We start from the raw sequence: 15,573 nt of genomic DNA on the forward strand, positions 1-15,573 counted from the left end.
AATAAAAATAGATCTTACGAAGTCTTTAGGTATTATATCCTCCTCCAGACTTCTATTAAAGATGATGGATAGAAGTTTTATTCCTTCCTTTCCCAATGCCTTCAGTAACTCTCCTTGAATATTATCCACTCCTGGAACTTTCCTATCCTTTATTCTTTTAATGGCTGCTTTGGTTTCCCATTCCTTAATTTCTGGGGCATCATCATTTTCTATCTGATCACATTCCAGATTATCTTTATCTCCATCAAGTTATGTAACATACTTCTTCCATCTTATCAGTTTTTCATTTTTTTTCCCAACAAAATCTTTCCTCTTTCACCCTTCAAAGCACTGCTTTTTATCCTTCTCTTCTTCTTCCCTGAAATCAAGCCTTCTTAGACCTTTCTCATATCCTTTGCTGTATCATTTTCCCCTATTTCCTTGCAGACCTGATTGAGCTAGTCTTCCTTTGCCTTTTTAGCCAGAAATTTTACTTTCTTATTGATCTCTTTATACCTGACTTGGGCTTCATCCCACTCTATATGGTCATAATTAAAATCTCGCATAATGATTACTCTTTTCTTATGTGCTGGGCTAATTTGGTTATTCATTTCACAGTCACTGCCATCCACATTACCAGGTCTATAACATCCAAACAAGTATTTCATTCTATTCACCTCTATCTCATGCCATACCGCCTCAAAACCACTGGCACTATTTCCCTCTCGCATCTCTACTTTTTATTGACATAACCCTTTCTCTATAATCAACAGCGCTTTCCTCCCCCTTTTACTCTTTCTATCCTCACAAAACACATCATACCCTTCCATCTCCATTCCTGTCAATATGTTGTCCTCATCCAATCATGTCTCACTTATTCCAACAATTTTTGGGTGAATAGACTCAATTAGTGTAACCATTTCATTTTTCTCGTTTCTTATACTTCTAGTATTTGTATACAAACACAGCAGCTTATTTCTGGATCTAAAGCTAGTTCCACTGATATCACTTATTTGATGTGGCTTCTCCATGCTTAACTCGAACCATTTCTTTTTCACCTTATTCAAACCTTCTTCACATCCAACTGTTTTCCCTTGATCCCAGGTTATCTTCCCTTTTTGTCTACATATGCATTCACATCCTCTTGGAGCATCTACCTTTCTCAAGCTGTGTTCCTCTGTCCACCCTGAGCCTCCCCCTTTCCCTGTCTGTCTTGCACACCTGTTCTCTCATTCTCTATACTCATGTCACTCACTTCTTCATTCATAACCATGTCTTCAATCTCTCCTGTCTTACTCTCTTGTTCTTCCACATGATCAGATTCATTCTCTGCACTCACTTCTCTTCTTTCCAACAGCAGTCTCTCCAAGAGACTCACACCGAACCTCAAATACAGTCCATTGCTCCTATACAGTTCACTTTGTCCTTCCAAACTCATTCTATACATTAACAAACTGCATTCCTTTCTTCTCACATTTCCGCTAACATATCATTCATAATCCTCGTCTCATCTCGCCACTGTCATATCTGGGCAACATGCATACTACCTTTCCTATCACACTATTCTCTTTTATCTGTCTGAACAATCTCCTATTATCCAATCTGATGTGTTTTTTTGTTTGCAGTTAAGTCATTTGTACCTATCACAACTACAAACTCTTTTGCTCTCTAACTTCTCATATCTAATGCTTAAATCACTCTATTCATTCTACCTCCAGTAAAACATACTTTGTACATCCTCTCATACAACATACCTTTAATAGTTGAATCACCAATACCAATACAATACCACTCATGGGTCTTTCATTACCTCTTTTATACCAACATTATTTGTTTTCACCATTTTCACTCTTCCATACATATCTCGAATTCTCTTAACTTCATTCTGCATCCATTTCATCTCTTGCCTGATCTTAACCAACTCAACTTTTGAATCTTGCGTCACATTTTTCCTCTCATTCATTCTCTTAATTTTGTTGTCAGCTATACACGCTAGGTTGCAGTCAACGCTGCTCACCACCTTATCTTTAACTGCACTTTGTTTTTTAACTTCCGCCACATTCTCATCACTTTCGTCTTTCTTACCATCGATTGTTAAGTTTTTCAGATCGCTTGTTCTCTTTTTCAAAACTTTTTTAACATTTTTTCATTGCTCTTATACACTGTCCTTTTCTATTGGATGAGCACTCATCCTCCTCACAGCATTCTCGCTACTAACACTTTCAGTTATCAACATACTAGCACTCATCAAATCTTCATTCAGCTCACACCTTGCACACACACATCCTCCTTCCATCCACCTTAAATATCCACAATTTATTTATCTATAATCAAACTAGTACATATAACACACCTCACATTTCACGAAATGACTGAAATTGAAGTTGAATTCCTTCATGGACAAAGCCGCCGCCATCTTTCCTTCGGTGGTTACTGTACTAAGCTCTAATTTCAAAGAATTCATAATCATAAGCAAAAAATCCCATACACTAATTACACTACAAGTGCATAACCTTCACAGCAACTCTTACTCATGAACACACACTTATATATTATTAATTATTTCAAAACACTTATCTGAAACAGGAGCCATCTTTACAGACCGCTTCTTCTCCCGCGGCAGTTATATTGCATTCTTCCAATTGCGCAACACCTCCATAGCGCAACTGGAAGAACGATGGTACATTGCACCCTTCGACTGGAATAGGCCTAAGTTTGATTCTCGTCGTGATGGGAGGAATTTTTATGTGGACTTTTTCAATCAAAGGTGAGTTAGCCGATCTCATATGGAGATAGCAAGGTTTTCCTCCCAGAAACTCAGGTTTTTCATCCCACATACAGACAAATAGGCCCTTCAGAACATATGCAATTTACAGACAAAAAATACTAGTTGTGGTGGTGAGAGTAGATGGTGTTGAATGGAGTAATTGGTAGTAGAGGTTCAGTGTAGTGATGGAGACAGTTGTATAGTAGGTGTCCTCCTGCGATGAGTGTTCGGACTCCTTGGAGGTGTTACGAATAATAATATTACATGATATTGTTATATTACACATATGGTCACATCTAAAAGCTTCTACTATGCCATTCAGAAATTCACATAAAGGAAGTGTTAAATTATCTTGCTTTATTCTACTCTTCAATAACAGAAACTTACTTGGCAAAGCAATAAGCTGGAATCGTCTGATATCATAATTTTCTGACTTGGACTTAATTTTTCTTGTTGGCAATTCTTTAGTAAATCTGCTATATTGTTTGATATCACAATTTTCTGACTTGGACTTAATTTTTCTTGTTGGCAATTTTTTAATAAATCTGCTCTTCTTTAATGCCATAAGAAATCTTTGCTTCAGGTGTGTGACTGAATTGTTATCTCTGCTATTCTGATGTCCGGAAAAGCGTTTCCAATCCTGAAAAAATAGCAACTGATGAAAGATGCTTCAACCAACAACATGGATCCTATTATAAATGTAAACACATGTAAATAAACCTGGAATTAAATAATGATCAAAACACACTGAGGCCTTTGTTTCTCTGCCAGCCAGAGTATGCATTAATCATTTAGCAAAAATGAATCATGTATTTGAAAGTTTATAATGTATTTATTCCTATTTCACTTAAATGAAAAGCATAGTAAAGTTGTAAACGATTATTTCAATCAAAAGTTAAATATATGGTTTAAATTGCTACTAATAAAAAAAAAATGTGATAACTTTTCCTTTCATTGAATCAGTAATAAAAATAAATAAATCCTGATGAACTATGCAAAGTCATATTGCAGGATAGATACTGCACAGTATCTACTGAACAAATAGAAATGAATATGAAGTCATGGGCAAGAGAATGGCAGGCAGACACCCTCTTGTTAGTGCCATTTATGAGGTAGAGAGAGATTGAGTAGTATATTGATGGCATCAGAGAGTAGTATATGATGGAATTATTATTATTATTATTCAGGCCTCCATGGAGTCAAAAGACTCATCGTGGGAGGTCCTTCCTAAGAACATAAAGTCTGTCAAGACTCATCGAGGGGAGGTTCCCCCCTAAGAAACACAAAGTCTATCATACCACTCCTTAAACTCAATGACCGTTCTCGCCCTCACCACTCTATCAGGTAATGCATTCCACGGCTCAACTACCCTCCATGAAAAGAAACCACTCCTCACCCTCTTGCTCACAGTTTCCTTTTGTAACTTCCAGGGATGGCCTTTTGTCATCACTCCTTCCTGCCGTTCAACCAAGTGAAAGAACTCCCCAGTGTCGACCCTGTAACTACCTCTCAACAGTTTAAAAGTCTCAATCATATCACCTCTCCTTCTTCTATCCGCCAAACTCTGCAGTCCACATTCCCTCAGCTGATTCTCATAACTATCCTTGTACATTCCTGAGACCATCTTTGTCATCTGTCTTTGTATCTTTTCCACAGTTAATTTATCCCCTTCAAATCCTGGGGACGAAATCTGAGAACAATAATCCAAGTGTGGTCTGATCAGAGACTTATACAACGGAATGATAACCCTCTTATCTCTGCAGGTTAGCGTCCTTCTCATAATTGCAGCAATCCTCTGTGTTACCTTCACCACCTTTGCAATATGTCCCCTAAACTTCAGGTTTCTATCAATTATCAACCCCAGATCTCTTGTCTCCGCAACTTCCTCCAGTATAACTCCTCCCATAGAGTATGCAGCATCCCATCGATGTTTCCCAAATCTCAAGACCTTACATTTTGCTGCATTAAACCGAGACCCCCATTCATTTGCCCATCTATCTAGCTTATTCAAATCCTCCTGCAGGGCTACCACATATGCACTATTACTAATAATCCTTCCCAGCTTCGCATCATCTGCAAACAACTGAATATCCCCTAGCAATCCACTGGCAATGTCATTGATATAAGGTTAAACGATATAGGTCCTAGTACTGAGCCCTGTGGGACCCCACTTGTTACCTTCTGTCCCCTTGAAACTGCTCCACCATACACAACTCTCTAATACCTATCGGAACAGCCAATCCTGAATCCAATTGACCAATCTGACATCCAGACCCACGTGTTGCAACTTAAATATCAGCTTATCATGTGGCACCCTGTCAAATACCTTTGCTAAGTCTAAGAAAATTGCAGTATATGCCTTTCCCCCAGCTAATGTTCTTGTAACTTTATTATAAAAGGCTAACATATTGCTAAAACAAGAGCGCCCTTTCACAAATCCATGTTGACTCTCACAGATAACATTACCCTCATCTGCCCAGTGCTGTATACAGTCCCTCACTACTTTCTCCAAGATCTTAACAACTACTGATGACACACAGACTGGTCTATAATTAGACACTTCCAGTCTGTTAACACCCTTATGCAATGGCACTATCTTACCTTCCTTCCATTCCCTGGGCACCTTTGCCGAAGCCAGACTTTCATTGAAAACCCAGGTTAAAGGCACTGTCAGTTCCCTAGCACATTCTCTCAAAACTCGTGGTGAAATACCATCCAGTCCAAAAGCTTTATTGACATCCAGAGTTCTCAGTATCTGAAACACACTCTCCTCGTGTACCTCTAAACCTTGAACCTGCCCTATCCCTATAGCATTAAAACTGACTCCTCCAGGATGAAATACTCGAATAAAGTGGTCATTGAACAATTCCACTATGTCCTCTGCATCAGTCACTCTATTCCCATTTTTATCCCACAATATCATTCTTCCACAGTCATTTCTCCTCCTACTGGCCACATAGCTAAAAAATTCCCTGGGATTTTCTTTGAATCTTAGGGCCAATCTCCTCTCATATTCCAGTTTTGCTTTCCTTACCACACTAGTCACTCTTATGGCCTGTGTCTTATATTCTTCACGCATCCTCTCTTCACCTGTCTCCTTATATCTCTTCCATAGCCTCTTTTTCACATGCAATTCCTGTTTAATATTGTTTGTCATCCACTTTACTCCAAATTGTGTCCTCTTCTTCACTCGTGTTATACAACTTACCATTGCTGCTAACAAATATTCTTTCACAATTTCCCATGCACTAACGATATCCCGGCCTTCCAATTCCTCCCTCCATGAAACTTCTCGAAGTTGACGTCTAAGACTATTATAATCACCTGCATTATAATTCCACATAAGTTCCCGTCTCTTTGATTGAACCCAAGAAAATGCAGCTGACCAGTGGAGTATCATACAGCTTGTGCTAGGCCTGTTGTTGTTTAATTTGTACATTAATGTTATTGGGAATGAATAATCGGGGGGTGGGGATATCCAGTTTTTATTCTATTTAATTTTTTTTATGTGGTTCTCTCACACAAATGGTTATTAGTAAAACCGATGTCTTTAGACTTCACAGAAATGCCTGTATAATAATAATATTAATGCACCTGCAATGCCTTTTTAGTCCTAACTTTTAGATATTGGGGGAATCATCTTACCCACACTAAAAATTGGACCCACAGTCACTGATGATTTTAGTGGCAAGAGTAGCTACCATATCATGATCCTAAACAGTAAAAACAGTCAGCTGACTGCATGTCAAGCCCTATAGTCAATTTTTCTAAGATGTGGGGTCTAAAATCTGAGCCCCAAGAGTAAAACCCTACTTGTCTGTAACCAGAATTCTACTGATTTTTGGAACCAGCTGAGGAATGGAAAAAAAACTTAGAAGTTCCTGTAGTCAGTGACAAGAATCTAAACTGCCAGCCTGGTTGGCCAAGTGGTTAGCATATCAGGTCTCCAACCAAAAGGCTACGGATTTGAATCCCACTGTGGGCATGGATGTTTGTGATTGTCTGTGGAAATACTAGTAGTGGTGGTGGGCGATAGATGATGTTGGTGTAGTTGCAGTTAGAATGAGCTGTAGAGTAGACAGAGTTGTAGAGTAGGTGCACTCCCTCAATGTGAGTCTTTGGACTCCCTGGAGGTGTCATAAAATAATAATAATAAACTTACAACACTGATCTCCTGGAAGTCTAGCATTATGGTTTAGAAATAGTGCCACAAGGCTAATTGGGCATTTTTGTTTGAAAAAAAAAAATGATAAAGACTGGTTAAATCACTGGAAAATGTTTATGTAAATTAGAAGCATGATGAAGGTAGATGTAAGAAAAACACAAGGGGGTGTTTTTCCTACAGCTATAAGGGGAAAAAATACAAGGTGCTAATTCAGAAGGTATGATTAAAAATTAATGGCAATCATTCCTGGAGTCATATAATGCAATGCACATATCCTTATGGACATGCATAATGCTCTGCATTATGGGAAGGGTCACTACCAAGATATTTATTGAGATCCCGTCAATGGGAACCAAACCCAGAAGTGATACCAAGGTTGAAGTAATGCAGAAGTCATATTTCCATATACAAATAGTCAAAAGGTGTCATACCTTATTACTAAAATACTCTGCATTACTTAAACCTTGGTATCACTTGGAAGGACCACTATGGGTAGTGGGTCCTTCCCATAATGCAAAGCCTTATGCATGTCGTAAAGATATGTGCATTGCATTAAGGGATACTAAGGCAACTGATGTGAAGTCATTAGCTTCTATATACAAATAGCCCGGTTGTGAAGTGACTTCACGCACAAACTTTGTTTGCTTACGCTTGGATAAAGGATTAAACCAAGAATATTCTTGGTTTAATCCTTTTAAACTTCTTGGCATCTTTAATTTATAGAATAACCAAGTGGAAAAACTTTCAACATCTATCTCTAATCCAGTTGTATACCACCAGTTAAACTTATCTCAATATCATTAATATACAAATTAACTTGCACAACTTACAGATATCTATCTGAAAGCCATTCACCTATCCAACTCATTAGTCTATCATCCAATCCCATCTGCTTCAGTGTAGTGAACCAACACTTGTGGTATGGCAATCTATCAAAAGCAACCTATATAACACTGTATACAGATTTTGCAAATAAGTATACCACTGTATGTGCATCTCCCTTGTCCAATGCATTCATCAACAAGTTATAATACATAAGCAAGTTTGTAATATAAAACCCCTCTCTTTAACAAACCCATGCTGACAAGCACAAATGATACTACTGTTATCAACCCACTTTTGTATCCTCTCACCAACCTCTTCAATACCTTAACTACAAATCCAGATATATGGATCAGCCTATAATTTGTTGCCTTAGTCTTATCACCACCTATGTGAAATCGAACAATTTTACCTTCCTCCCACTTCTTTGGGATTTGTGCTGTTTCAAGACTCCTTTGTTAAATAGGTAGACAAGGCTGATGGAACAGTCCTTTACAACACATAGTGATACGTCAACATCCTATTGCCTTATTGATATCTAGCTTATTTATCTCCTCATATACCCCTTGCTTGGTCACCATTAAGTCTTCTCTTATTTCATTTCCTACACTTGAGCTTCTGATTTCACATCGAGAATGAAACACTCTGATGAATGAGCTTCTCACTGAACACCTCGACTATGTCATCTGCAGCAGTCACTAATCTCCCACTTTCATCCCTTACAGCATTGTACCATAATCATTCTTCTTTCTACTTGCCACATATTGAAAAAACTCATGAGGGTTCATTTGGTAATTTCTGCTATATTGCACTTTTGCAGTCTTTATCAACTGAGTCACTCTCCTGGCCTGCTCTTAATACTCTTTGTGCAAGCGACTATTACTATTATTCATCTTGTGATATCTCCATCTTCTGCTTCCAGATTTCATGGTTAATTCCCTCATCCATTCATTTTACATCTACCTTTTTTTCAGCCTTTTGACCTTCAGAATACATTCACATATTGATGCCATTATATATTTCTTTGTCAGTTTCCAAGCAGCATTTATTTCCTTACTGCTCAACTCCTCATTCCATGCTATAGCTCCAAGCTGTCCCCTAAGCTTGTCATAATCACCAGCCTTGTAATTCCACATATATCCTTTCCTCATAAAAGTCTGCATATGGCTAGCCACAACCCAGGTGATCACTTCCTGTTTACTCTAACCAACTGAAGGAAGTGTGAAACCCTACACACAATTGCATCCTCTGATGAAATGATCAGATCTAAAACTCTCAATCCTCGTGTTTGCTCCTTTACGTGCCGCCTGCCCTTCCTATGTTCACTAACCCAAGTTGCTTATACATTTCTTCATCACCACCCTCCACATTACCTGACCTATAGCAATATCCAACTAAATCTGTCTTCCTATCAACCTCCACCTCAAATCCATTGCCAATATTTTCTACTTTCATGTTTACCTTCTTCTTAAGTAGCTTCTCCAATTTGGAGGTTTGCAATCATGGTACACCACAGTGTCTGTTCCTCTGCCATTCTTTTGATCTCATAATAGCTCTTGTTATCCATTCATTTCTTTACATCATCATCATCAACCCAAGAAGTTCTTGGTTCACCAGGAGATCTTCACTATATTTTTCTCTTCATTATTACCAGAGATGTTTTCTCTGCTGATCCTTTTAATATGTGTCCTGCCACATCGTACTTTCTATTTATAAGGACTTCCATGAGTGCTCTTTTGGTTTCCATTAACTTCAATATACCTCTCTGTTAGTTTTTTCCTCATTCCAAGAAATCTTCAGTGTTATCCTATAGTTCCACATCTCAAAGGCCTGCAATTTCCTGATTATTATTATTATTATGGTAGAAGAAGAGAGAATAGGAACAGTATAAGAGAAGGAATGAGGGAGAGTTATATGAATGACAGAAGAGGTGAGAATAGGATAAGTGAAAGAGAGGGAATGAGTGTCAGATATAGGAATGATAGAAGAGGAAAGAATAGAAACAGCATTCCCTCTGTTTCTGGAGAGATTGCTGTTCTGAACGAGTCAGTATGTCCCACTGGGGATGGTAGCAGGGGTGGCCTCTTGTGGGAATGGGTACTTGGGAGAAGGGGGACAACATCAGGTAATGCTGAGCCCAGTGGAGTCTAGAGGGGATAATGCTGGGTATAGAAACAATGGTATTTTTAGGCTTTATACTAATGCCACGAGTATTTGGAATAAGGGAGAGGGATTGGTGGCACTGATAGCATCAGCCTGGACAAAGATTATTGGGATCACCTAGATGTGGTTGATAGAAGAGGATATAATAACAGGAATAGAAGTTGCTGGGTACAGCATTTTTCGGCAGGATAGGAAGGGAAAGCGTGATGGTGGAGTACTGCTTATGATAAGTGACGATCTATGTCCTCTAAGAGTGGAGACTTTGGAAGGCTGTGAAACTAATGATTTTGAAAGCATATGGTGGGAGGTGGAGGTGGGCAAGACAGAATATTTAGTGGGGTGTTGCTACAGACCAAGGAGCACGGAGGTTGGGAACCAGCAGATGTTGAGACAGTTGAGCGTGGCAAATGCAAGAAGAATGATTGTTATGGGAAATTTTAACTACAGCAGTATAAATTGGGGAGAGGAAGATGCATGTAGCAATAAGGGAATGGAATTTCCAGAATTATTGAGGAACAAATGTCTTAGGCAACATGTAACAGAGGGAACAAGAGGTTCAAGAGTTTTGGATTTGGTAATAGCATCAGAAGAGTTGATAATAGCTGAGATGACATCTCTCCAACCAGTTGGAGAGAGTGACCATATGGTTTTGACTTGGAAAATGAATAGACATGCAGAAGTATCAAAGAGATGGGAACGTATGTGGAATTATAAAGCAGGTGATTATAATAGTCTTAGACTATTATAATCACCTGTCTTTAAGACTATTATAATCACTTCTGCAAGACTCTTGGAGAAGTTTTGTGGCGGGAGGAATTGGAAGGCCCAGATATCATTAGTGCCTGGGAAATTGTGAAGGAACCACGCTCTGCTAAGATTTTTTAAGGTCACTGAATCAGTCGATATAATGGAATTACTGACTGAGCACTTTGCAAGAGTATATTATCTGAAGGAATGAAGGAACCATGAGTTTATATGGGAATTGTGGTGAATGAAGTGGAGGTGAATAGTCTATTACAGAACCTTAATGTGAATATATCTGTGGGATTGGATGGTATACCAGCACGGGTCTTACGTGAAGCGGCTAAAGAACTGTCAGCGCCCTTGACCATATTGTTTAATCTGAGTCTCGGGTCTGGTTTAGTCCCAAAGGGGTGGAAAGAGGGGAAAATAGTTCCACTGCATATAGGAGGATCCAAGACTACTGTTGCAAATTATCGACCGATCAGCATATCAGGAGTCGTTGTCAAGGTCTTGGAGAAAGTAGTCAAGGGAAAAATACAGGAGTGGATTGATGAAAATGAGATATTGTATGGGGGACAGCATAGTTTTGTGAAGGGCAACCCATGCCTCAGTAACTTGCTCAGGTTTTATAACACAGTGATGGCTGAACTGGATAGGGTTAATGGGTTTGCAGTGATACTGCTGGACCTGGCTAAGGCCTTTCACAGGATACCACATAGAATTCTAATCCGTAAACTGCAACATATGGGAATGGATATAGGGTTGTTGAGATGGATAGGAGGGTGGTTGATGGAGAGATACCAGAGAGTAGTTTACTCAGGAGTAGGGTCCAAAAGATGGCCTGTGACTAGTGGTGTGCTGCAGGGTTCTGTTCTTGGACCACTGCTGTTTAATTTGTTCATTAACGATACAGGGAAGGAACTGAGAGGAATGGTTCATTTGTTCGCTGATGATGAAAAGTTGGGTAGGGCAATAGTGAATGCAGAAGATGTCAAAATTTTGCAGGATGATTTGGATAGATTGGATGTCTGGACTAAGGAGAATGGATGTCAATTTAATGTGGCAAAATGTAAGGTTATGCATTTTGGGGTGAAAAGATTAGCAGCAGTATATCAGATTGGTAGAACTGTACTCCAGGAAATTGATGAGGCAAGGGACTTGGGAGTGTTTGTGGATAGGGAGTCGAAGTTTAGGGGACACATTGCAAAAGTGGCTAAATCAGCTCATCAAATCACTTGGATGCTGAAGAATACTTTGACAAGCAGAGATAAGCAAGTTATTGTTCCTCTGTATTGAGCCTTGATAAGACCCCACTCAACTACTGTGTCCAGATCTGGTCACCTAGGTTTCTTCTTGATGGGGAGGAGGTTGAGAGGATCCAGAGGCGAGTGACCAAGATGATAGCAGGTCTATGGAATGAACCTTATGAAAACAGGTTGAAGATTGCTGGGTTGCAGAAATCGGTCAAATTGCTGAAAGGTTTCTATTGGATTAATTCAGAGGATATTTTTGAGAACAGGACTGGTGGTGGGAGGACTAGGGGACATTCATGGAAGCTGGGCAAGAGTGTGGTTAGTAAGCGTATTAGAGCTGGGTTTTTAATTTTAGAGTGATGAATGAGTGGAATAAGCTGTCAGAGTCTGGTGTGGGTGCTATGACAGTAAATGAGTTCAAGGCAAAGTATGATGGATACTGTGTGAATTGTCGAATAGTTGTGATGGACATGATGTTTAGGGCCTCCCTCAATGAGTCTAAGGACTCCTTGGAGTCGCCCGTGATAATAATAATAGTATTTGTTAGCAGCAATGGAAAGCAGTATTCTACGAGTGAAGAAGAGGACACAATTTGGAGTAAGTGGATGACAAATAAACAGGAACTGCACGTGAAAAAGAGGCTATGGAAGAGATATAAGGAGACAGGTGAAGTGAAGATGCATGAAGAATATAAGAAACATGCCAGGAGAGCGACTAGGAAGGCGAAACTGGAATATGAGAGGAGATTAGCCCTAAAATCTAAAGAAAATCCTAGGGAATTGTTTAGCTATGTGGCCAGTAGGAGGAGAAATGACTGTGGAAGAATGACATTGTGGGATAAAAATGGGAATAGAGTGACTGATGTAGAGGACATAGTGAAATTGTTCAATGAACACTTTATTGGAGTACTGGGGTGGGCTCTACCTCCCTGATGCCTACAGCGTCCCCCCCCCCCAGAGTTTCACACTGTCAGGGCGGGTCTCCTTGAATTCTGATGACTCGAAAGGGTCCCCCCCCCCCAAGTTCCGGACTGATATGCCGGTTCTCCTTGTATTCTGATGACTTTAATTTTGAAGACTGGAAAGGGGGTTCCACCCCGCTGGTGCCCAACCCCAACCCCCGAGTTCTGTACCGGTAGGCCGGTTCTTGAATCCTGATGACTCGAATTTTGAAGACTCGAAAGGGGGTTCCACCCACCCGGAGCCTACGGTACCCAACCCCCCGAGTTCCAAACTGGTAGGTCTGTTCTCCTTGAATTCTGATGACTCGGCACTCAGGGTAGCTGAGTTTCAAAACATTTCAAATAATAATGTGACAAAAACGTTACAAAAAAAGCTTATCATTTTATATTATAGAGTAGACTTCATCCTGGAGGAGTCAATTTGAATACTAGAGGGATAGGGCAGTTCCAGGTTTAAGAGGTGTAGGAGGAGAGTGTGTTACAAATACCGAGTACGCTGGAATGTCAGTAAAGCTGTGGGACTGGAATGGTATTTCACCACGAATTTTGAGAGACTGTGCTAAAGAACTGACCAGTGCCTTTGACCTGGCTTTTCGATGAAAGTCTGGCTGTGGGAAAGGTGCCCACTAAATGGAAGGAAGGTAAGATAGTGTCATTGCATAAGGGCAGTAGCAGACTGGAAGTGTTTAATTATAGGCCAGTTTGTGTGTCATCAGTAGTTAGTAAGATCTTGGAGACTGTATACAGCATTGGGCAGATGAGGGTAATGTTATCTGTGAGAGTCAACATGGATTTGTGAAGGGGTGCTCTTGTTTTAGCAATTTGCTAGCCTTTTATAATATAATAAAGTTACAAGAGCATTATTTGAGCATATACTGCCATTTTCCTAGACTTAGCAAAGACATTTGATGGAGTGCCACATGATAAGATGATATTCAAGTTGCAGCAGCTGTCCGTTAGGTATCAGAGAGTTGTGTATGGTGGAATATCAAAGAAGCAGAAGGTTACAAGTGGGGTTCCACAGGGCTCAGTACTTCGACCAATATTGTTTAACCTTTACATAATGGATTGCAAGGGGATATTCAGTTGTTTGCAGATGATGCGAAGCTGGGAAGGATTATTAGTAATAGTGCAGATGTGGTAGCCCTGCAAGAGGATTTGAATAAGCTAGATAGATGGTCAAATGAATGGGGTGTCGGTTTAATGCAGCAAAATGTAAGGTCTTGAGGTTTGGGACCCATTGATGGGATGCTGCATACTCTATGGGAGGAGTTAAACTAGAAGAAGTAAGGGAGACAGGAGATCTAGGGGTTGATGATTGATAGAAACCTGAAATTTAGGGGACATATTGCAAATGTAGTGAAGGTAACACAGAGGATTGCTGCAATAATGAGAGGGACACTTACCTGCAGAGATAAAAGGGTTATCATTCCATTGTAGAAGATCAGAACACACTTAGACTATTGTTCTCAGATCTGGTCCCTAGGATTTGAAGGGGATAAATTAACTGTGGAAAGGGTACAGAGGTGGATAACAAAGATGGTTTCAGGACTGAACAATGTTAGTTATGAGGATTGGCTGAGGGAGTGCGGACTGCAGAGTTTGGTGGATAGAAGAAGAAGAGGTGATGTGATTGAGACTTTTAAACTGTTGAGAGGTGGTTACAGGGTTGACACTGGGAGTTCTTTCGCTTGGTTGAACAGTGGGAAGGAGTCGTGACAAGGGACCATCCCTGGAAGTTATGAAAGGAAACTGAGAAAGAGGGTGAAGAGTGGTTTCTTTGAATGGAGGGTGGTTGAACCATGGAATGGATTGCCTGATGGAGTGGTGGGAGTGAGAACAGTCAATGCGTTTAAGGAGTGGTATGATAGACTTTGTGTTTCCTAGGGGGACCTTCCTCGATGAGTCTTGATAGACTTATGTTTCTTGGAAAGGACCTCTCATGATGAGTCTTTTGACTCCATGGAGGCCTGAATAATAATAATAATAATTACGTGACACCTCCAGGTAGTCCAAAGACTCATCGAGGGAGGGAACCTACTCTATAACTCTCTGCCGCCACCAACTACAACGAACCGCAACTACCATCATCTACCGCCCACCACCACCACCACCTCTACTAGTATTTTCACAGAAAATCACAAACATCCATACCCATGGTGGGATTCGAACCCACAGACTTTTGGCTGGAGAGTAGATACGCTAATCACTCAGCCAACCTGACTTGTTATGGATTTTGTATGTACACGTCCCACATCCATAATTCAATGTGAATCATAGATAAGATTTTATTATTCTTATTTGAGTCTGTTATTTATTTCAGAGGTTATTTGTAATTTATTATTCCAAAAAGTTTTGTTTGCCTTAGCTATTCTTGATTTTATTTCCATAATTGTTTTTCCATCTTCTGTGATCATTACTCTTAAATAATTATAAGCATTTACATTTTTAATGAATCCTGTTGATACTCTTAAATTTGTTATAATAATAATACTAATAATAAGCTAATGCCTTTTATTTCCTTATAGGGAATAGGCAAGGCCTTTTAACCCAATCTAGCTTTTGGAGTCTGAGTGAGCAGTTCAATCTCCACCAATAGCCAATCACAGATGACTATCAGTAATTATAGTCAGCCACCAATGAATAGGGTTAGTATATGCCAACATTTATGCAGACATGTCCGCATTTTGATAATGAAAATAATGTAAAGATGGCTCAG

At 39.7% G+C, this 15,573-nt stretch overlaps 1 protein-coding gene across 1 annotated transcript in view; it reads right to left on the reverse strand.

Moving 5' to 3' along the window:
* The window catches only part of LOC150103643 (uncharacterized), a 250,713-nt gene that overhangs the window by 54,528 nt on the left and 180,612 nt on the right, over positions 1-15,573 (reverse strand). Inside the window, exon 3 of the mRNA XM_090398357.1 lies at positions 3,134-3,386. Within this exon, the coding sequence (XP_090254483.1) occupies positions 3,134-3,386 (253 nt within the window). The remainder of the gene's footprint in view (positions 1-3,133; positions 3,387-15,573) is intronic.

This window comes from Typopeltis vanoorti, chromosome 9, assembly GCF_054136105.1.
Source record: "Typopeltis vanoorti isolate ZY-2024b chromosome 9, IOZ_Tvanoo_1.0, whole genome shotgun sequence".
NCBI classification, from domain to species: domain Eukaryota; kingdom Metazoa; phylum Arthropoda; class Arachnida; order Uropygi; family Thelyphonidae; genus Typopeltis; species Typopeltis vanoorti.